General features: G+C 40.4%; 3 protein-coding genes, 1 long non-coding RNA gene and 1 pseudogene across 16 annotated transcripts in view; 3 read left to right on the top strand and 2 right to left on the bottom strand.

Annotated features, from left to right (window-relative positions):
* The window catches only part of LOC149102704 (uncharacterized), a 234,512-nt gene that overhangs the window by 17,593 nt on the left and 193,860 nt on the right, over positions 1-23,059 (bottom strand). For 7 of the 10 annotated variants that reach the window (XR_016202157.1, XR_016202158.1, XR_016202159.1 and 4 more), the window contains exon 1: positions 2,648-3,202. The exons of the other annotated variants lie outside the window; for them this stretch is intronic. This is a non-coding gene — a long non-coding RNA (uncharacterized LOC149102704). Of the gene's footprint in view, positions 1-2,647; positions 3,203-23,059 lie in introns of those variants that run through there. 10 annotated transcript variants of the gene reach the window in all.
* LOC110043911 (uncharacterized) overlaps positions 1-23,059 on the top strand; it is a 222,544-nt gene that overhangs the window by 118,652 nt on the left and 80,833 nt on the right. The gene's annotated exons all lie outside the window — the stretch shown is intronic.
* Positions 3,265-6,822, top strand: LOC149102718 (uncharacterized). The gene is made up of 3 exons (XM_089274082.1): positions 3,265-3,381; positions 4,613-4,920; positions 6,125-6,822. The coding sequence occupies exons 2-3, from the start codon at positions 4,846-4,848 to the stop codon at positions 6,383-6,385; spliced, it is 336 nt and encodes a 111-aa protein (XP_089130208.1). The 5' UTR covers positions 3,265-3,381; positions 4,613-4,845; the 3' UTR covers positions 6,386-6,822.
* LOC149102717 (uncharacterized) lies at positions 7,107-8,054 on the bottom strand (annotated as a pseudogene).
* Positions 10,438-21,454, top strand: LOC149102716 (uncharacterized). The gene is made up of 3 exons (XM_089274060.1): positions 10,438-10,619; positions 12,240-13,147; positions 14,899-21,454. The coding sequence occupies exons 2-3, from the start codon at positions 12,304-12,306 to the stop codon at positions 19,221-19,223; spliced, it is 5,169 nt and encodes a 1,722-aa protein (XP_089130186.1). The 5' UTR covers positions 10,438-10,619; positions 12,240-12,303; the 3' UTR covers positions 19,224-21,454.

Here is a 23,059-nt window from a genome sequence, read left to right as displayed (position 1 = left end):
CTGTATTTTAGCTGAACCAGAGGAAGGCTTTCAGAGACAACTAAAAGCGCTGTTGCAACAATTTTGTTATTAAAAACATACTAAAAATGTTTTTTTGTTTCCTTTTACAATATACTGTATCTTTATAAATGCCTTTGCTTTTCTGTATGTAAAGGCCTAAACAGGAATTCTAAGGAAATCTGTGAAGAAATATTCTTTCCTTCTTTTTTCAGAAAATGCTGATGTCAGCATTTTTGTAGACATTCAAGGCTAATTATCTAAAAAAAAAGTGTGGCTACCCAATTTTTCTTTGTGGATTCCAATAGCCCTTGCAAAGATCTCCTTTTTCCATGTGGTCCTAACCTGACACAAAAACCTTTGTATTTAGTAGACACCGTCCTTAAATCAGCAATTAGATTCAGTATATGTAAAATGCAACGTTTAAACCAGACCTTAGCTTAAGGTGGCTCCCTATAGTTTCAAGATTGCATGCATGCATAGGACAAAAGCACAAGTAATCTGCAAGTGCTCAAAGGAAAACGCAAGTGTTTTTCGATTTTTATGATGTCAACATGAGCACAAAAAGCAAAACTGACAGTGAATTTTTTTGCGTTTCTTCTGTGAATTTTTTTTTAATTTGGCTCAGTAGTAATCACATGCAATTCCTACAAATTACCCTATTTTTGTTAAAATCTGTCAGAGCTAATCTAATATATTTAGAAGAATGACAAATTACAGAATATTGGAAAAACCATCTGAACAACCTTAACTTTTTACCAATTCAAAATGTCAGGCAATATTATTTCCATGATGTGGCAAAGTATGACAAAATTTAACCACAGGAAAGTATAAACATTAAGGACTTTAGGCTGAAATGAGGAATAATAATATTATATTTATTGTCTGCCTGTCATTAGATGTGATGTTGCCATGGTAACGGCCTTGATCCAAAAATTGACAACCAAAAAGTAACCCTCATTTTAACAGTACCCATACTGGTAAATCTCTATGGGGAAAACTTTAAGAGAAATTAACTAAGTTTCTTTTTCTAACTTGCACTGTATAGGGAGCCACCTTGAGGGGGTCTTATACTCTCAGCTATAAATTTTTCTCCTAAAAACCATTTTTTCGGAACATGAACATTCAACATTCCTGTTCATTTGAAAATTGTATTTTGAAACAATTTTCCTCTTAAATATACTCCTTGATTTACGTTTGAATAGAGAAATCTGCACACTGGTAGCTATATTTCAACATAGCAACCCATAGCAACCATTGTTTACAGTCTAAAAGTAGTCACAAAATGGATTCAATTCAGTACATTTTAATGGTACTTTAAAGCAAAGCTTTAAAGATGTGTACTTATGAGAATTTTCCATCATGGTCCTGAACATTGTTTCCTCTACCATCTTATACACTCCTTGTACTTGGTTAACATTTCTGTGACTGGTGTTTATTCAGGTATTCAATGGATCATTTATATGAAACCTTTCGATATACCCCCTCCCCTTGCCTCTAACCCCTCCCCCCATTCACAAGACTAAATTGGGTTCTTGGAGACCGAAGTAAAAGTTTAAAGCCTTATTTCTCAAAATGACCAAATAGATGGATCATCAATATCTCGCACATGATACAATGTATCTCCACTGGGTTTTAACCAAATGTTGTCAAATTTTCAACATTGGTAAAGGACACAATTATCTAGGTCTTAAAATTTGCAATTTATGAAATTTCTTTCCCTGTTATTTAGTTAACATAGTTATTATTAGTTAATATTAGTGTACTTTTCAAAATTTCACGAGAAAAACCCCTCAAAACACTGCCTTCTGAGGTTTGTCTCCTGGACAACTTGCTTACGGACAGGATGAACTTAATCCCCAGTATTGCATTGTGCATCCCTACTGCGCATAATTTCACCCGTGATTAGCACAGGCACATTAAAAAATGGCGGCTTTTTCTTTACAGCTGGACCTCACCATAGAGGTAAATCATCATTTTCTCGCAAAGGGGTATGGTGACATATCATTTTTTTCTGTTGCCAACAGAAAAAAATGATAGGTCACCATTGAGTAATAAATTGAGTAATAAATTTCTCTGAGTGTGTAAAATAAATATAGGCCAATTCTCAGTGCAGAACAAAAAGCAATCATCGGAAAGGTGAATTTAGCAAGCAATCGTGACTACAATCATGGTGCTATTATAAGGATTTATATGGGTATAAACAAGGTGCTGTTAATCCTAAACGAACATGGGGACCCCTCATTTTTATTTCAAAATTTAAGTTTCTATAATATAAAGAATCAATAGGTAAAGTTTCACAAAAATCTCAGTGCATGTTCTATTTTAGTGGAATGACCTTAATTCCATGCTTCTCGAACCATTCATTATTACGTTACCGTGTTTATAATGAACACCACTTTTTACCACTTAGGAGCTAGTTATTCATTAACTATCGTGCCATGTGAAAAGGAAAGCTCATTTTTGAAGTTAGAGTGCAAAGTCCTTTAACGTGGTACCAAAACTGTTCAACAGAGTTGTTTTGCAAAAAAAATGTTTTTAAGGTAGAAGACCCCCTTAAGTCTTAATTAAGCTTATGATTATTGTAAACACGTGACTGCGACATATACAGCTAACTTGATCAAACCTGTAGTCACATAAAAGTTCATACCTTTTGCCTGTTTCTTTTTCCATGGGATAACAAATTCCCCTTTCTTAGATAAAGAGGCCCATGGATGCTGCTTTCCTGCATCATTTGGTCGGTTACTTCATTGCGAATTTAAACGTACGGCGAGCGGAGTGTCATCCTCAGAAAACTCTGAGCTTGAACCGTCCGGAGCTAAACCTCCTCTATCAATGCTTTGATCCTTGTCTGATTTCAACTCCTTCGGAGCAAACATTTTCCTCAACAATAGTTGACTTGTCCTTAACTTAGCTCCTCATGACTTTTGTACGGTCTTAATAAACGACTCTTCGCTAGAAATCACTGCATTCCTCCTAAACGACCGCGCGAGACTGATCAAGTATCGGGACAAGCGCGCGAATCACAGTTCCTCTCCCTACATGGTAGAGTGAGATGATGCGGAAGCTTCTAAATTCATCAAAACTACCCCAAAATCCTCTCTCCTGCAACTTTAAAACAATAAATCTAAATTTTAAATCTTTTAAAACAGATGTTTTTGAAAATGCTTATAAAGCAACCTAGTTATTTGTCCTGGTTTTGTTATAGTATCGATACTGTCCCTACTCTACAGGGTGTATATTGTTATGTTACTTTGTGACCAGGCCTTGTTGATGATCAGCAACACCAGAAAACCGGTAACCTATGAATTGTATCTTTCAAGAATACATTCAGAAATGCTTTAGGAAATAACCGAAGATTTCTCGGCTGGCTCAAGTCTTGAGGTAATTGCTGCATGCTTTAGACGAACACTCAAAAAGACATGTGATGTGAGAAAGAACTTTGTAGTGTTTCCGCCGATAAGATGCCGCAAGCCGCAACTTTGCGATAACATTGATGCTAGTCCCGCTTGATCTTAGACATCATCATCAAAGATGGTTTTTTTTTTTTCCAGTGAAACGTCCTCCGCTCCTAGGTGATCCAGTGTTGGGCCACATTTTAGGTCTGTACGTGCAAACAGACCATTAGTAATCACACTGGAACACAATATTCTCCTTAACTACTCTGACTACTACCGCAAGACATCTATAAAATTGTATCTGCTTTTCTTTTTTTCAATATGCACAATGTACATTTAAAAAAAAAAACAGATATAATTTTATGTTGTTCTGTCGTGTATTTAAGCAACAGAGTACTTTTTCCATGTTCACATAGCCTCGTCTAAACACGAGGGGAGTTGGGAGAATTCAAAACAGTTATGCAAACCCTTGACTTCATCTCAGGTTTGTCTAACTTTCGAGAATTCTCCCAACACCCTGAGTGTTTAGATGAGGCTATGTAAACACGGAGAAAGTACTCTGTTGCTTTTATAAAATATTTCTCAAAAAAATGCACAAATCTAAAACATCACAACGGTATTTACATACTCTCATCTAAACACACTTATTATATCTCTCAGTTAAGACACGTGCTGTGATTGGTCAATTTAGCGGGCCATATTCTCCTGTATGGCCCGCTAGAATTTAAAGTTGGCTTTGTTGCCAAACTGTTTCGTTATTTATTGCCAAGTGTTGTTAACTTTTATAGCAAGTGAAAGTTTAAAACTTTCTTATACTCTGAATTGTGTAATAAAGCGTGCTAACGACTTAAAAACAATTTCAAACTGATTTGTTTTGCTTTCGAGGTGCGTCAGAAATTTGAAGCATTTCCAAGTCCGCGTCAATAGAAATCGTTTCCGAACCCGTCAGGCAACACAGCAGAGATATAATAAACATCTTACTAACCTCGTCTTCACGGTCTGTATTGTAAGTTACGGATCCTCGTTTTTTCCCCATCAATTTATGGCACGCGCACTTCACGCTTGGGCTATAAATCGAAGGGGGAAAAAACTTGCTTTGAAACTTACAGTACAGACTTCAAACACGGTTAGTAAGATGTATTTATTGACCAATGAGAATGTGCATAGTATCTCAGTCATTTTATAAAGTTTGATATTTATGTTTTACTTTCCTCCAGCTGAATTAAATGATGGACTGAAATGAGTTTCTTTTGCAAGTGATCAGAGATAACAGGCACACACTGGAATGTACAAGGAATTTGCTGGCTTGTAAAGAAGTCTCTGTGAACTTTGTTAATCCAGTTAATCAGCAATTACAGATCTCCATGTTGCAGCAAGACATGGAGATGTTGAGCTTATAGAATTGGTGGTTTCTTTTGGGGCTCATATTAATGGTGGAACTGTTGATCTTATGACACCTTTACATGAAGCGTGTCTTGGTGGTCATCCTGAGGTCGTAGATGTCCTGATTGCCGAAGGAGCTGATGTATGTATTACTGCTGTATTAGTCTATCCACAGATCCTCTATTTTGTCATGAGTTTGTCAAGATCACAATGAGTCAAAGTATTAACCTTGGAAGGTTTTAAAATAATAAACTTGTAGCAAACAATAAATGTCTGTGGACAGTCTATTGCTGTGTAGCCTGCAAATATGTCCAGCCTAGTCTGCATACAGCTATCATGAATGTCTCAATAATTTAGTAACTGAGTTTATTGTATGGTAAGCTCCGCGAGTGGGCAAGATGAATCAAATCCTGCGCTGTGATTGGCTACCCGAGCAGGCAAGATGGGGCTATCTTGCCCGCTCGGGACTACCCGCCGTGTCCCGCAAGAAAAATTTCCCCGGAAGGCATATAATAAATCCTTTATTGACCAAGCTTGTTCGGTCAAGATGGCTGGATATTGGCCTCGTTCTTTTTTTGCGAGTTTATGGACCTCGACTCCGTCTCGGTCCATAAACTCGCAAAAAAAAGAACTTGGCCAATATCCAGCCATCTTGACCTCACACTTGGTCAATAACCCATATGTCATGTGAGATGGCTGTAAGGTAAAGGAAAGTCTGCATACGAGCCAAGTAGCCAATCAGGCTAGAGCTTATCCTGGTTTCTGTAGCATGAAGCAACTTGGAGTATTTCTACCCCTCCCTGGATGGGATGTCAGTCCATTGCAGGGTTACCCCCGGCATTAAGTTCACCGGTACCCATTTATGCACCTGGGTGTAGAGAGGCACTATGAGAGTAAAGTGTCTTGCCCAAGAACACAGCAAAATGTCCCCAGCCAGGGCTTGAACCTGGGCTGTTTGATCCAGAGATGGGTGCACTAACCACAAGGCCTGTCGGACCTTGCCTCCCACCATATTGGGAGGTTAATCGGTGTAGTATCATCGTCTTTTTGGACAGACACAGCATAGCCAGACATGTAGGGGGTGTGATGCCAACCTAAAATAATCAAAGTCTGGAATCTTCAAAATTGTATGGAAATGCCTCTTTTTGACCCCAAAATATGGCAGACCAAAAACAAGGAATTTAAAAAAACAGCTTCTAAAGATTGATCTATAGAACTGGGACAAACATGACAGAAACATCCCCATCCTTCCAAAAAACAAAGTAAAATTGCGAACTGCTAGACTGTTACACTACCTTGAAAAACAATTATACCTTACTTTGGTGGTTTTTCCTTAATGTTTAAAGGCAAATGCATGTAACATAGATGGAAGTACCCAATTGTGTTTTGCTTGTGCCAAAGGATCAGTAAAATGTACGCGTCTGTTAATAGAAGCTGGGGCTGCGGTGAATCCTTCATTGACAGTTACCTTCCCACTCCTTCATGAGGCGGCATTAAATGGACACGTTCACTGCCTAGAAATACTTACACAGATGGGTGCTGACCCAGAGAAATCCATGAATCAATTTGGAACGCCTCTGGATGTTGAGGTTACATGGAATGCATGAGAAGGGCCAGGGCCAATCCTAACGCAATCAAAAGACACCAAGTTCCTTCGCACACTGCAGCTCTGTGCGGATATAAAGACTGTACCTCATTGCGTATAGATTACGGAGTAAATGTTTACCAGAGAAACTTGCAGAGTAAAAGACCTGTGGACGTAGCTACTGATACAGCATGCAGAAAAAATACTTCAGTCTAAAGCTGGTGCGTAAATGAAACTAAATTACAAAAAGCTTTCACCATAGTAACCCTAAGTCTGTTTTTTGTATCTACAAAAAATTTTAAGGGGGACCCTCTTAACAGCACTTACTGGGTTATTTATTTGTTTGTTTGTTTATTTATTTGTTTATTTATTTATTGTATTATAATTTTTTTTTCAGTCTCTGTGTTACAGTTCTTTTTCAAAGAAAACTGCAAATAAACAGGAACAACTTGTGAAAAACTTATTTTTGTCTCGGATATGGTTCTCAGCCAGCTGGTCATTATTCACTGAAACAGAAAAGTGTTTAATTCCATTAAACCTACATCTCAGAGGTATAAATAGACTAAAGCCAGATACCCAGAATACAGACTCTGGTACCGTTAAGGGATATTGTCCACAGTCTCATCTACTTTTATACAGAACTATCCCCCACCCCCCAACCCCCCCCCCCCCCCCCGTGCAAGCCCACAGCCCTATCCCCTAAATATCAAGTCAAAATCTTGTTTTACAATAGACCAATTCAGCCTAAAACAATAGACCTCAGCACGAGGCTCTGGAGAATAACTACAGAGTTTGTGGGATTTATTCCCCAGAGCCTCGTACTGGGGTCTATTGTTTTAGGCTAATTTTAATATATCGAAATTGGTCTATTCTAAATGAACAATGAAATTAAATTTCCATTAATGAATTCATAACTTTAATGAGTTGGCCACCTTCAATTCATTCTTTATTTGGATGAATGCTTGACCGAGTTTTTTGCTCGCTTAATTCATTAACTTAGGCCTTTTTGGAATGTATGCTTTCTTTCTTCCAAGGGTTCAATCTGATCATCATCATCATCATCATTGCCTGTAGCCCCGTCTGGGGCAAAGCCCACCAATAAGCACCCTCCAGTCATCACGGTCCTGGGCCAGTCGTTGCAGTTCTCCCCACGTGTAGCCATTTCTCCTCGTGTCTGCCTCTAGGTCACGGCGCCACGAGTTTCTTGGTCAGCCCCTCTTCCTTTTCCCCTGAGGGTTCCAGGTGAGGGCTTGCCTTGTGATGTTAGATGAGGACTTCCGAAGGGTGTGGCCGATCCACTTCCAGTGTCTTTGAAAGATGTCAACTTCTATAGGCTGCTGTCTCGTTCGTTTCCACAGATCTTGGTTGCTAATGATGTCTGGCCAGCGTATCTTAAGAATCCTTCTGAGGCAGGTGTTAATGAAAGTATGGATTCTTTTCATAGTGGCGACGGTGGTTTTCCAGGTTTCGGCTCCATAGAGCAATACAGGCTTCACGATAGTGTTAAAGATCCTGATTTAAGTGCTGGTGCCGATAAGTGATGATCTCCAGACATTCTTCAGCTGTTGGAAAGCTGCTCTCGCCTTGTCGATGCGAGCTCTTACATCAGCTTCAGTCCCCCCGGTGTTATCTACGATGCTGTCTAGGTAAGTGAAGCTCTCCACCTCATCCAGCGCTTCACTTTCCAGCATAATGGGGGTATCTGTGATCATGTTGACCTTCAGGACTTAACTCTTCCCCCTATGGATCTTAAGGCCCAAACGTGCTGAGGCGTCTGCAACAGCGCTGGTATTTTCCTGCATCAGATGTCGAGTGTGCGAAAGAAGGGCCAGGTCGTCAGCATAGTCCAGGTCATCCAACTGCTTCCAAAGTGTCCACTGGATACCATTTCGCCCTTGTGCTGCAGACGTCTTCATTACCTAGTCCATCGTCAGAAGAAACATAATTGGCGCCAGTAGGCATCCTTGCCTCACTCCAGTTCTTACCTCAAAGGCATCAGTGAGTTGCCGTTCTCAGACCACCCTGCAGGTCATCCCTTCGTACGAGTTTCTGATGATATTGGTTATTTTCTCCGGTATTCCGTAGTGTCTCAGTAGCTTCCAGAGGGTCTGCCAGTCCACCCTGTCAAATGCTTTGTCATAGTCCACAAAGTTGATATAAAGAGATGAATTCCACTCCAGGGACTGCTCCAGGATGATACGAAGCGTGGCGATTTGGTCGGTGGAAGACCTATTCGTACGGAAACCAGCTTGCTGCTCGGGAAGCTGTGGGTCTATGGCATCTTTCATCCTGTTCAGCAAGACTCGAGTAAACACCTTTCCCAGAATGGACAGCAGTGTTATACCTCTGTAATTGGAACAGGAGCTGAGATCACCTTTTTTTCGGGAGCTTGATGAGGTAACCCTCCTTCCACTCTGTTGGTACCCGCTCCTCTCCCCAGATCTTGTTGAAAAAAGGGTAGAGCAGCTCCACGTTTGTCCTGATGTCGACCTTCAGTGCCTCTGCTGGGATGTTGTCAGGTCCTGCAGCCTTGCCATTTCTCAGCTACTTGATAGCGTTTTGAATGTCCTCCTTTGTGGGTGCGCTACAGTCAATGGGTAGGTCGCTGTCGGCTGGCTGTATGTCCGGAGGCTCTGGGGGAGCAGGTCGGTTGAGCAGCTCCTCAAAATGCTCCACCCATCTCTTCTTCTGCCCCTCTAAATCAGATATTGGTTGCCCATCCTTATCTTTCACCGATCTCTCCGATAGCTTCCTTATGGTAGCATAAAGGTCCCGCATATTTCCATGATAAGCTGCTTCTTCAGCCTCTGCTGCCAGCGACTCCAGATAGTTGCGCTTGTCTGCGTTAAGGCTCCTTTTGACACACCTGTTCACCCCTTTGTACTCCTCTTGCGCCTTAGCTTTTGCAATCAATCTGATCACACAACATGAAAACTTCTATTTAATAGACCTTAATATATACTGAGCAATTTTATTCAAACTAAATCGGAGAGCCGTTCGATTTTGTTCCGCTAGATAACAGCAGACTAGTAGAACTCGCGCGCTATATTTCCAGGTCTTGGAATACAATGGAACATTAGAACAAACATTGTTTAGTATACATCTACTTGCGTTCTGATATCACAAATGCCGTTCTCTTATTGGCTACTCTACTCACTATCTATTCTTCGGTAGATAGTGAGTAACCGTTGGTGTGCGGTTGTTAACAAAATGACGGCGGCAGGCTTGCGTTATCGAAATGTCTACGAAAATAATTTAGATAAGTTTTAAACGAATAGCTTTATACTAAAACAGTGAGAGTATTCGCTCTTAAGTCTGCATAAAGTGGTGACAGTTGCTTGTATTGCGTCGTGTTACAGGGTAAAAGACAGCTTTGTCTATTTTGCTAAGAAAAGTGCATCAAGGACCAGAAAAATATTGTCACGACTGAGCACAAGAGATTATTATCCTGACCATATTTGCCTGCTGAACAACAATTATAAGAATTTGTATACAAGTAACTGGGGCTTGTTTAATTCTATGCTCATTAAGGCTTTCCGCTGCATTTCACGCTACTGGACCGTGACTCACTTAACTGAGACGTAAAATGTGTCGCACATCGCTTTAAGATCAAGAGGGGGCCTTTAATTATGTAACATTCAGCTCTATTCACTTAATCCCTACGAAGATTCGTTCAGTACATAAAAGTTCCCTCGTTTAGACTTAATTTTGCATTCAGCATCATTAATCGGGGTGGATAAAGAGACGTCAGTGTCAGTTTCACAAGGTGATGATCGACTTAATGGCAAAACAGAAAACAAACTGAATTGGATTGACAACACTTACATAACTTGTTTTTATAAAACTTGTTTTAATTCTTTCAACCCAAATTTTCGACGTCACCTTTGGTTTTCAGTGCTGTTTGCAATGAAGAATATTTTCTTCACCTTTAGTTTAGGCTTACTTTACATATCTAATAAATTCAGTGCCATCTAGCTACACTTTATCACGTAATCTTGTGGTCTATTTAGACTAGCTACTAATTCAGTCTACGGGAATGCATTTTTGACCTTTATAATTATATTCTCGGATGTGTTAGGCGTTTATCACGCCACAGGATTTAATTCCTAGAAAGAGACTGACTAGAAAGGTTATTCAATAGGAATAATTCAACAGAATTGCTTTTAACGTTCCGTCAGCTGTTTCATTTAACCAAAATCGCGCATAGAATTCTTTTTTCTACCAGGAATATCATCGAAATATCCAGAATCCTGAAGGTAAGTGAAAGAGTTGTAACTTGTTGTTTACAAGGCATTCGAAGCGGAACCACAGATTATATAAAGTTTTTCGCTCAATCCAGGACTAAAACCTTCTTAAACATATGATTTTTCTCCTCCAAGGGTTCCATCTGATCAGACAACATGAAAAGTTCGATTTAATCACCAGGCAATTTTATTCAAACTTAATCGCAGAATCATTCGATTTTGCTCCGCTTGATAACAGCAGAACAATAGAACTCTCTCGCTTTATTTCTAGCCCTTGGAATACAATCGACCATAAGGACTAACAGTTTTTAGTATAAATCTACTTGCGTTCTATCACAAATGCCGTTCTCTTATTGGCTAGCCTACTCACTATCTATTACGTGTTAGATAATGAGTAGCCTAGCAGTGTGCGATTGTTAACAAAATGGCGGGCGCATCTTTGCGTTTAAATTCGAAGTGTCTGTTGTGAAAAGAATTTAGATAAGTTTTGAACAACTAGCAGATTTGTACTAAAACAATAAGATTATTTGCTCTCGATTTCTATGCGTGATAGTTAACTTGGGCTGCACCCTCGTCAGCTATCAAGCTATAGGAATCACAAATTCATATATGTTCTAATTGTTAAATACCATAAGCATCCATGGATGAAAACGCCGCAAGACCGTGTTGCGAAACTGAGCAAAGACAATCTACTGCATTAAAATCGATCCGTTACCTTCTGCAATAATGTTAAGAAGTCTAAGCTCTTTTTGATGCCTTTTATTTTGAATTATCTGCAATCAACGCGATACTGAAACCGACGATTTTAGATGTCTTTGTTATGCATAAAGTTATGACAGTTGCTGGTATTTCGAAACGGCATTAATTAAGGGTACTGTATTGTAATTATGTTGCATGGTAAAAGACAGAGCTTTGTCTATTTCGCGGGGAAAAGTGCATCAAGAACAAAAATAATCTTGCCAGGACTGAAAAATAATTTTAGAAATTTGTATACAACTAAGAACTTTTGTATTCCTCCATGTATATAGCCTGGGGGCCCACACTGGTTTGAATCTTTTCTTATGAAAAAGCATTCAAGCTATTGTGGTCACACTTTGTGATTTTTTCTTAAAAACTATCCATCCATGATTTCAAAGAGCGTTTTACCCGAGTTTGATTTTTTATAAGCTAAAGAAGGAATTTACCACAAGTTCGAGTAACAAGGGGACAAAAACTTTGAACCAAAATTATTTGCATTGTATTGCAAACTTCTGTGCCATCCTCTCAAAATAAATCATTTCTACTAAACAACACCAAAATTTTAAAGTTCATTTGAAAGTACTGTCAAAAATACTGTTGAAATGAAACTGATCATGAAATTTTACCTGTGTTCATTTGCACAATTTCTCTGAACTTTGAAATTTATTTTCTCAATTACATATGGGAAATTGTATTTGGTCTTGTCTCAGACAACAGTTTTAGAAAATATAAAAAGGACTGTAACATACTTAAAGTTACTATGGTACCAGGTTTTGTCCATTAAAAATTGAAATCGCTCGATTTCCTATCGGATTTCGTCTTAATTTTTTAATTTTTCAATCGCCACCAAGGCCACCTTTCAATAACAACTGTTCTCTGTTGTTCTTTTAACAGGAACAGTATTGTCGCCCTGGCAGTATAACCACTTTTCACTAGGATTAGTTTATTGCTATCAGTAATGGCTCTACAGCCGTTTACGAACGAACAGTTAAACTATTTTAAGTTTGCTTTCGTTGTCCTGAATGAGTTCCCCAAGGTGCTACGCCAAACTTTCAAACACATGTGGGACAATACCTTTGCACATCTCCCTGGTTACCAGCCGTGGGATGACTCCATTGCTGTGCGAAACATGTTCCTTGCTACAGAGGGTGGTAAGACCAAAGTACCCACACACCTCCCTTACGAAGAATGGGATTGTAGCGCCTTGTTCCAGGCCACTATCTACGCGAAATCATTCACCCTACCGGACATGGCAGGTCATCACAGGACACTCAGTGATTTGTACTTGAAGCACCGTAAACTGCCTCATGGAGCATTTTATTCTTCCGTGGTCAGTCCGGGCAGAAATAAGGCTGAAACGTTTGCAATGGCGATTGATCAGCTGCGACTCCTAAGAAATACATTTTGTCACTCATTCAGCTCCGAGATTAACAAAAAGACATTTGATCAATACATTCAACGCACCAAAGACGCCATTAAGGCTCTCGGAGTCACGACTGACCCTATTGATGCCGTTGGAAGTTTGACTGAGTCGGACTTTCCCACAGAAAAAGTTTGCAAGTTAAAAGATGACATCACAAAGGAGTTGCTAACAGAAATCACCTTTCTCAAGGAAAATGTGGAGGATGAACTAATGGGTATGAGGTCAGATCTTGCTCAGTCAAGACAGGAACGACAAGAACACTCCATAGAGCTGAGAAAGACCATTGAAAAGGCAACTGCAAACCAAGCCGAAATGACGAATGAGAAAATTGCCGAGATGAATCAAAAGTTTGAAGACCTAATCAATACTCAGCGACCAGGTAAGTAAGCAGCACTCCCGAATTTTTACTTGAAGTGATAATCCTTTGATAAACATCAGTAGGTGCCGACTGAGGATTTGTAAGGGTGTAGACAAAATCTGGACCCCCCCTCTGGATCCCCCTTCTGGACCCCCCTTCTGGACCCCCTCCTGGACACCTCAATTTTTTTCGGTGAAAAAAAAATGATGATAATGAATTAAAGTTATACAAAATACGTGTGCTACATACCACCGCTTCTTTCTCACTTTAGTCTCCTTCGATTCAGCGTTCAGCTCGAAAGAAGGTGTTCCCCTTCACGCAACGCATTTTCAAGTTCTCGTTTAGTATTTCCGAGGGGAATCATTAACTTTTTAGCAATCGGCTACTCGGACAATTTTCGAAAAACTTGCAAATTTTCAATTTGCATGGACCCCCGCCATTTTGTTTTCCGCCATCTTGGTGTTTCGGCTGACCAGCACATTCTAGGGGCGTTGCTAGCGGCCAAGTGCAAAAAATGTTTCTGGTGCTTCAATCGCAAAAAATGTAAGACCTTTGGGGGAAAACGGCCTAGAAAAAAATTTAGGGGTACAGAAGGGGGTCCAGAGGAGGATGGCCAGATGGGGTCCAGAAGGGGCTCCACAAGGGGAGTCCAGAAGGGGGCTCCAAAAGGGGGGTCCAGGTTTTGTCTACATCCAACTTGTAAGAGTAGAGGCACGCTAAAATAGAACGCTACCCTTTTTGCCGTTTCGGTGAGTAACCGTCGACTATAGCTACCCATGTGTAAAAGAAAGCATTTTTCGTAATCTAGCGGTGAAAGTAAAATTATAATGCTTCAGCCGTCTATATGGTCAGCGGAAAAGAAATCTCAACATAAGAGTGACTTATCAACTGTAGATTGCTCGCATTATCAAACCCCTAAAACGAGATGGCCCGATTAATTAAAAGAGGACTAACAATATTCAGACGGAATTTCGTGGTCTCACGGATCCTGGGGGAAGGGGTGGTTGAGCCGTCACTCCATAACATTAGAGCTATCACACTGAAACCTGAGAATTTATAGCTCATTCAAGCTATTTCCTTTGAAGTCCACAACATGGAACTATAACGTCATACGACAAAGAAATGCGTCAGTTTTTCTGAAGAGACGCCATGTTGGATTTTATGATGTTTATTTCGAAAGCTTTAGAAAACCACTAAAACTAGCTCAAACGTAGTCAACATCTAGAACAACGCTAGTGTAAGAATGTTTTAAGTTATTTTCATTTAAAACAGGAAAATTCAAACAACAAGATCCTTGAGCGATGATAAGTCAAACCAATTTGTTCCCAAGTAAATTTTAGGAGTTCGTTACCTCAATGCTTTTAAAGTTACAAGCGGCCAAAGCTGGTGATTCCCTCAAAAGTCCCCCCTCCCCACTGTTTGAAAAGGTTAAGCTAATCCAGGATAAACGAAAACTTTGACTTGTTTCACAAAACATTAGCAATGACTTGCGCAAGACATTTGTTGTCCCCTTCAAATTGGTGGGGAAAAAATCGACTTTAAACAAAGAGTATAAACAAGAAATGCTTTTTTTCTAATCCCGCACCAGCAATAATTAGCTTTCGAAAAACTTTGGCCTGAAGGAAAAGTATGTTACCTAATATTTGTTTTGGTATATTCTATCTCTTGAATAGCAATGTTTTACTATCCTCCAGTGCACATATTCATCCATCCATCTGGCCGTTCGTTCGTTCGTTTATTTAATTATTATTTGTTGGTCAATTGATTTACAGGACTTAAAACATTTCTACCGAAATCAAATCTTCCTCCAAAGGTTCCCCACTTCATTGGCCGTGAGGAAGAATGTGAAGAAATTGTTGGTTACATGACTTCCCAATCTACCCGACTCGTCTCCGTCTGGGGTTCGCCAGGGTTCGGAAAAACATCGATTGCTATCGCAGTGGGTCATCATCTTCAAGCACGTGAGCTGCCCGTCTTCTTTCTTTCATTACGTGGGCTCAAGTCAAAAAGCGATTTAACGTCCAAATTTCTAAGTCGGTTCCGACAGGCTGGGACACTTGAAACTGATAAGTTGCAGAATTTATCAGCTGATGATGAGCTTTGCTTAATTTTCGATAGACTATCGGATCGCTGTGTCATAATCCTGGATAATGCCGATGACCTGTTTGAATGTGGTGTGCCAAACGTAAAGGAGGAGGTTTTCAACCTCATTGAAGAAATCCTCAATCGCAGTGACAAAGCCAGCTTTCTTTTAACCACAAGAGAGTCGTTGCCCTATTTGGATTTACATTTTCAAGGACACCAGTCTGTCAGAATAAGAGAGCTAGACAAGTTGTCATGTCAAACCCTAGCTCGAGAACTGCTCCCAGGAGCGAGCTCTTCTGATTTGACAAAAGTTTCACAAATCTGTGGTCAGGTTCCATTAGCCATAAAATTACTGTGTTCCTCCATTTCTGAAGATTTTACTCCATCAAGTCAGTATCTTGAATTCATGGAACGTACAGAAAACATTGTAGAAATGTTGGACAACCCTGATTATCCAAGCAATTCGAGACTGAGATCTCTTTTCGAGTCGTCTTTCCAGAGACTCTCTACACAAGACCAAGAGGCACTGGTATCTTTGTGTATTCTTCCTGCGCAATTTGATTTAAAGATCTCCGCAGCTGTTTTGGGGATAACCAGAACAAACGAAGCAGAGAGGGTATTACGAAGACTTCAGAGAAAATCTCTAATTGATTGTTCTTCAGAGTTTAGCAAATTCTCTATGCATAAACTAATTCAGTCGTTTGCGAGAGAAAAGGGAGAAGGTGGCATGAAAGAAACAGTTCTCATCTCAGAATCTCGTTTCCATGCATTTTACATTGCCCAGTTTGAGAAACTTAATGAGAATTTCCTTTCTGGCAGTTCCATGTCTGCATTCATTGAGTTCTATGAAGAGGAAAAAAACATCGTTCAAAGTCTAATTGATGGTTGTTTGGATTCAAAATTAGCCGAGAGAGTTTTCGATGTTTTGGCGAAAGCAGAGTTGTTTCTTGACACTCTCTTTTGGAAGGAGGGATGTACGTTTAACAAAATTTACGATTCAGCGATAATGGCGGCTAAGCAGACTGGGAATAAAGTTTCCTACCGGCGCCTACTTACTTCCAAGGCGTTTGGTCAGGTGACCTGGGGCGCAAGTGGAAACACAAAGAAGTTGCTTTCTGTGTCCAAGGCTTTTCAACTGCAAACTTCTTCGCATTGCAATGGAGAAAAAGGAAAACACTTGTGCTACTATGGACTTCATCAGCTTGTTATCGGAAAGACGGAGGATGGAGTGAATGTTTTAGAAGAAGCGCTTTCTTCCATGAACACAAGTCAGGAACACACCATTTTGAGGCTTATTATTTTTCAAATTTTTGCAATCTATTACCGAAGCAAAAATAATTCAGTGACGTCATCCAGCTTTTATGTAAAAGCACTAAAGGAATGCAGAGATGCCAGCGACACTGCTTGTTTACTGGTAATACCTATGCCCGAGCTAGCAATAAAGAAAGTTGGTGAACACTGCGTCATTCCGACAAACAAAGCAAATCCTTCGGTAATCCTGCCTGTTAAAGTTCAAGTTATCCTTCTTGTGAGCAACGCAGTAAAAAACTTCTCTACCTCAGACACCAATCAAATGTTTGGCAACTTGTTGCTTACCATGCTAAACGAATCAACACTCAACACAACTCAAGCTGGTTGGTTGAACTTTCATCGCAGTGTCGTTGGTGTGCTAGAGTCAATTGGAAGAGACAAAGACGCTTTAACGCTTACAGAGGAAAAGATAAGCTTTCACCAACACGCACTGCAAGAAACCGATAAAAGAAAAGAAAAGAACTGCAAAAGTCAAGACCAGCACAAGGAGGAACTAGCGCAGGACTATTGTGACCTAGGCAACATTCAATACCATAGAAGCAACTACACAGAAGCTATTACGTGGCACAGACAAGCGCTTGATATGAGAATTACATTGTTTGGTGAAGAACATCCCAACACCGCTGACAGCTACCATAAAGTAGGGATTACACAACATTCCCTGAGTGATTACACCGCCGCCCTTGAGTCAAAGAAGCGCGCTCTTGATATCAGAATTAAATTGTTTGGTCAAGAACATCCCAACACCGCTGACAGCTACCATTCACTAGGAGTTACACAGCATTCCCTGAGTGATTACACCGCCGCCCTTAAGTCAGCCAAGCGAGCTCTTGATATCAGAAATAAATTGTTTGGTGAAGAACATCCCAAGACTGCTGAAAGCTACCATTTAGTAGGGGTTACACAGCATTCCCTGAGTGATTACACCGCCGCCCTTGAGTCAAAAAAGCGTGGTCTTGATATCACAAATGAATTGTTTGGTGAAGAACATCCCAAGACCGCTGAGAGCTGCCATTCACTAGGAGTTACACAGCATTCCCTGAGTGATTACACCGCCGCTCTTGAGTCAGCCAAGCGTGCTCTTGATATCAGAATCAAATTGTTTGGTGAAGAACATCCAAAGACCGCTGAAAGCTACCATTCTCTAGGAGTTACACAGCATTCCCTGAATGATTACACCGCCGCCCTTGAGTCAAAAAAGCGTGCTCTTGATGTCACAATTAAATTGTTTGGTGAAGAACATCCCAACACCGCTGACGGCTACCATGAAATAGGAGTTACACAACAATCTCGGAGTGATTACACCGCCGCTCTTGAGTCAAAGAAGCGTGCTCTTGATATCAGAATCAAATTGTTTGGTGAAGAACATCCAAAGACTGCTGACAGCTATCATTCAGTAGGGGCTACACAACATTCCCTTAGTGATTACACCACCGCTCTTGAGTCAGCCAAGTGTGCTCTTGTTATCAGAATTAAATTGTTTGGTGAAGAACATCCAGAGACCGCTGACAGCTACCATGAAGTAGGAGTTACACAGCATTCCCTCAGTGATTACACCGCCGCTCTTGAGTCAGCCAAGCGTGCTCTTGATATTAGAATTAAATTGTTTGGTGAAGAACATCCAGAGACCGCTGACAGCTACCATGAAGTAGGAGTTACACTGCATTCCCTGAGTGATTACACCGCCGCTCTCGAGTCAGCCAAGCGTGCTCTTGATATCAGAATTAAATTGTTTGGTGAAGACCATCCAAAGACCGCTGACAGCTACGATTCACTAGGAGTTAAACAGTATTCCATGAGTGATTACACCGCCGCTCTTGAGTCAGCCAAGCGTGCTCTTGATATCAGAATTAAATTATTTGGTGAAGAACATCCCGAGACCGCTGATAGCTACCATTCATTAGGAGTTACACAGCATTCCTTGAGTGATTACACCGCCGCTCTTGTGTCAAAGAAGCGGGCTCTTGATATCAGAATTATATTGTTTTGTGAAGAACATCCAAGGATCGCTGACAGTTACCATTTACTAGGAGTTACACAGCATTCCCTGAGAGATTACACCGCCGCTCTTGAGTCAGCCAAGCGTGCTCTTGATATCAGAATTAAATTGTTTGGTGAAGAACATCCAGAGACCGCTGACAGCTACCATGAAGTAGGAGTTACACAGCATTCCCTCAGTGATTACACCGCCGCTCTTGAGTCAGCCAAGCGTGCTCTTGATATTAGAATTAAATTGTTTGGTGAAGACCATCCAAAGACCGCTGACAGCTACCATGAAGTAGGGAATACACAGTATTCGCTGAGTGATTACACCGCCGCTCTTGAGTCAGCCAAGCGTGCTCTTGATATTAGAATTAAATTGTTTGGTGAAGACCATCCAAAGACCGCTGACAGCTACCATGAAGTAGGGAATACACAGTATTCCCTGAGTGATTACACCGCGGCCCTTGAGTCACACAGTCGTGCACTTCATATTAGAATTAAACTCTTTGGTGAAGAACATTCAGATACCGCTGACAGCCACCATTCAGTAGGGGTTACACAGTATTCTCTGGGCGATTACACCGCCGCTCTTGAGTCAGCCAAGGGTGCTCTTGATATCAGAATTGAATTGTTCGGTGAGGAACATCCAAAGACCGCTGACAGCTACAGATCAGTGTGGCTTATCAAGGCTCTTTCTATTTCTGTCAAGCATCACTGAGTAAAGATTATTTCTAGCCTACAGAGCAGCTGTTTTCTGCGTGCACGGTGTACTCGTAAGGTATCGGTAGTGGCTCGCGATCGAGTAGATTAGCCGCCATGTTAGTAGTAGTAATGGACGCTTATATGGGCAGTAACCAATGAGGAGCCGAGAAAGGCAATAGGCTATTGTTTGGAGAACAGTGAATTCTATTGTTCTCCAAATCCAAGATGGCGCCTTGAAAAATCGGACCAATCCGGAGCCGAACTAAGAATTCAAGATGGCGGCGCCCGCGAAAGTCGGCCATGTTGGAAAACAGCCCACCAGCCTCGACAGAGGACCTGGGATCGGTCTCACGGATTTCCATGGCAACCCAATTGTTAAAAAAAAGTTGATACTTAGAGTGACCTGTGGTCCTAAACGACAGAAGTCCGTCTAGCAAGCGGTCATGATGGAGACTGAGAGACTTGGGTTCGACTGCAGGTTAGATAGGGTGTGCAAAGCATGGTGGGACGATGACCTCATCGGAAACCGATCAGAGTGAATTAAAGTACTTACGGCGGGATTTTAATGAGATGCATTCAACAGTGACTTAATTCATCTTAGTTTAGCAAGGGTGTCACGTGTCACGCAAAATTCATTTAATCAAAATGCGGCTGTTCACGTTAACTCTAGGAATCCTGGATATTAAATTTATCGGTCATCGCCAGATATTGCGGACAGTTACAGTAAATAACATTTTTCCAACTTTGAAGACTCTAAAATATACTCTTGAAACCTTAAAAGCAAAAATCATTTAGATATTAGGCCGTTCGATCCGAAGCCTATAGGCTTGTATTTAGATTCAGTCTTAAGTCCTAAATCCTCTAAATCCATTGAGAGTTCTTTTGTATTATATACGTCTTTGCAGTTTGTTCAGAAGCTTGTAGAGCCCACTCGACGACTGCAGAATTTGTTGTTATACCAGTTCGCTATCGTGTTTTGAGTTGTTAACGTTAGATGTTTACCGTGTGTCCTCTAAGGTTAGCTAGAAACTTCTTATAAACACAAAGTCCTCTACAAATATAAGCCTGACTAGTTAGATAACGGTAAATTCCTTCTTATGAAAGCTCTCCCTCAATTTTTTTAGTCAACAAAGACAAAGAAGTGATTAATCAGGTGAAATTGGCGAGAACTTTAAGAAGCCAGAACAGTTTATTATAACAGAACTTATTCAAACCGGTCTTTTCTTAGTCTTCAGAAGAAATATAATAGGAACACGAAAAAAACCTCGCTTTTGGGCGAAAAGTACTGAAAGTTAAAATTGAGGATGTTTTTTCAGGTCGAATTGTTTCTATGGAAACCGGTCATGCCAATACTTGTATATTGCTGATTATGAGTTAGGATTCATTAGTGTTTGATAAATAAGGAATAAGACGTGGGCGCGCGTAGATATGGAATTTGTCTTCGAGTGTTGAACGCGATATCTGACGAGTGAGCGCAGCTAACAAGTGAGATATAAAGTTGAACACGAGAAGAGAAATTCCACATTTACGAGCAACCTTGTATTATAATAATGACGTTTTTGACGACTTCCCGAAGTTTTCCGACTACTTTCCGAAGATTTTCAAAGAGTCTCGAAAAGTTATCGGAAGGCCACACGAACTTTTCCGAGCATTTCCCGAAGATTACCGGATTTACAAAGACTTCCGACGAAGATGTTTCAATCAAACACGAACAAATTTAAGTGCAGTTTAAAGGGTTAAACATGATGTCAAACGTTAACATTACTTCATCGATATGATCGACTGAAATTATCGTAATTTTACACTTGTTCAATTACGGCTTTTCTCAGGGCTTGTAATTGCTGTAAAACACCGCGACATACTAATAACGAAGCGCGCGATGACGTCATAACTCAGACAAACTCAGACAAACAAAACGGAATGGTTGAAAATTTCACCCTTTTTCAAGCGTGTAAGCAAGTGTTCCCAAAACAATTTTTAAGACGAAAATTTGGCCTTCATTTTCCTCCTATTTCTCTCAGAACACGCTAATGTTGTCTGACCCTCGCGGGGTTTTAATAATTTGCATTCTATTTTTAGACTTCGCGCGCTTCGTTATTGATTCACACTTAAACTAGAAAGCTCAAGTAGAATTTATAGCTAAAAACATCAAAAGAAGTATTAGCATTTTATGTAAGTTGTGGCATCGTGTTGATTTAAGTATTGTGCTTTCAAAATGATTAAAGGATGTTAATTTTACCCTAAGAAGGTATCATATCTAAACGTCTTGTTGGAAAAAGAGGTAACATTTTATCAACAATGCAAATTCAACATCAGTATTAAAGGCCTGCTGCACTGCTTTGTGTGGTGGATGAGTTTCACTAGCTCGTAACCAGAAAGAACATACGCAGATGAAGTAGGGTGCTGTTGACTGCTATTTGTTGGGAAATTTTCCTGACAAAAGGCTCTAATTACATTGCTGCCACATTTCCCTGACTTTTATGGTAGAAAATTAACTGTGTTAAATTAAATTTTCCCTGTTTCAAAATGTAAATTTTCCCTCACTCAAGGTAAGAATTCCCCGACTTTTCCCTGACCTGAAGAATTTTTTCCCCTGACCATTTCCTGACGTGTGACAACCCTGTAATTATCAACATCTTACTGCCTTTGCGTATGTGCTAGTAGGCTGCTGAAACCCAGTTTTTTTTCTTACGCCTCGTCCACACCACGCCGGAGACATTGGAAACCGGCGTTTTCACTCTGAAAACGCATCAAATGCTTTCCGTCCACACCACGCCGGAGAAATTGAAAACGCATTAATCACCAGTCATTTTGTTTTTGTTTGAGGAAAACTCGGGCAGAGAAATGACGCAATTACCGTGATGCCATCGTTTTCGAAAAGCTCCGTTTTCAAAATGTTTTCCGTCCACACTAAAACGAAAAGCCGGCGTTTTAATTTTCCCAGGTTTGAAGGGCGTTTTCGAAAGTTCCGTTTGCGTGACAGATTAGTGTGGACCGTACGTAGGTTTCACCGTTACCGTGTTTCCAAACTCCTCCGGCAAAGTGTGGACTCGCCCTTAGGGTCTCTTAGACGAGTGCTTATCAGTCTCGACCCAATTCCTTTGCGGCTAAAGCGTGTCGCCTTATAATCCCTGCTGAATTTCAAGAGAAAAACAAACTGCCTGCAGTCTAATGTGATAATGAAAACCAGCCTTTAGAAATATTTCTCTTCTTAGAATATTTCCACTGGTATTGCTCAAGACGACTGCACATCAGTCTCCAAGCATTATTACGTATTAAATTTGTCTCCAAGCATTATTACGTATTAAATTTGTCTCCTGGACAGATTTGTAATTGGTTAAAAACACTCCGTGCAATTTGTGCACCCGCCCCTAACCAATAAGAGCAGAGACTATATTCTCAAAGCCAATCAGGTGCGTTTCAAACTCAGTGAATTAGTTTACGTGTCTTTTCCCACTGTTGTCACCGACTGCTCCTGACTTTCCCGAGCTTTTCGGTGATTGCCGAGTTCCCATTGGCTGGCTGAATATTTTCAGGCGCGGCGATCTATTCTAATGATTTTGGATTTAAAAAATTTATAACAGTCATTAGAAAATCACTATTTTTAACGTAAATATTACAACAAACATTTACAATTATTGTAATGTACAGCTCGCTATAAATTAGAATGGAGATTTTGCTACCGAGGTCTGTCACCGCGTGTATAAAAACGTTAAGAAAGTATTCGAACTGACAAAACAGCCCTTGTGTTTTATTGCCTTTGTTTTTGTTTTGTGATGATCTTTTATCCATTTTACGCTGCAACTGGAAGAATCTGGCTGCTTTCACAAACCTTATTCAGTCTCGGCACCC

This window comes from Orbicella faveolata, unplaced genomic scaffold (assembly GCF_042242905.1).
Source record: "Orbicella faveolata isolate gen_17 unplaced genomic scaffold, um_ofav_v1 contig_35, whole genome shotgun sequence".
Lineage (NCBI taxonomy): Eukaryota > Metazoa > Cnidaria > Anthozoa > Scleractinia > Merulinidae > Orbicella > Orbicella faveolata.
This window is presented reverse-complemented; position numbering and strand designations above follow the sequence as displayed.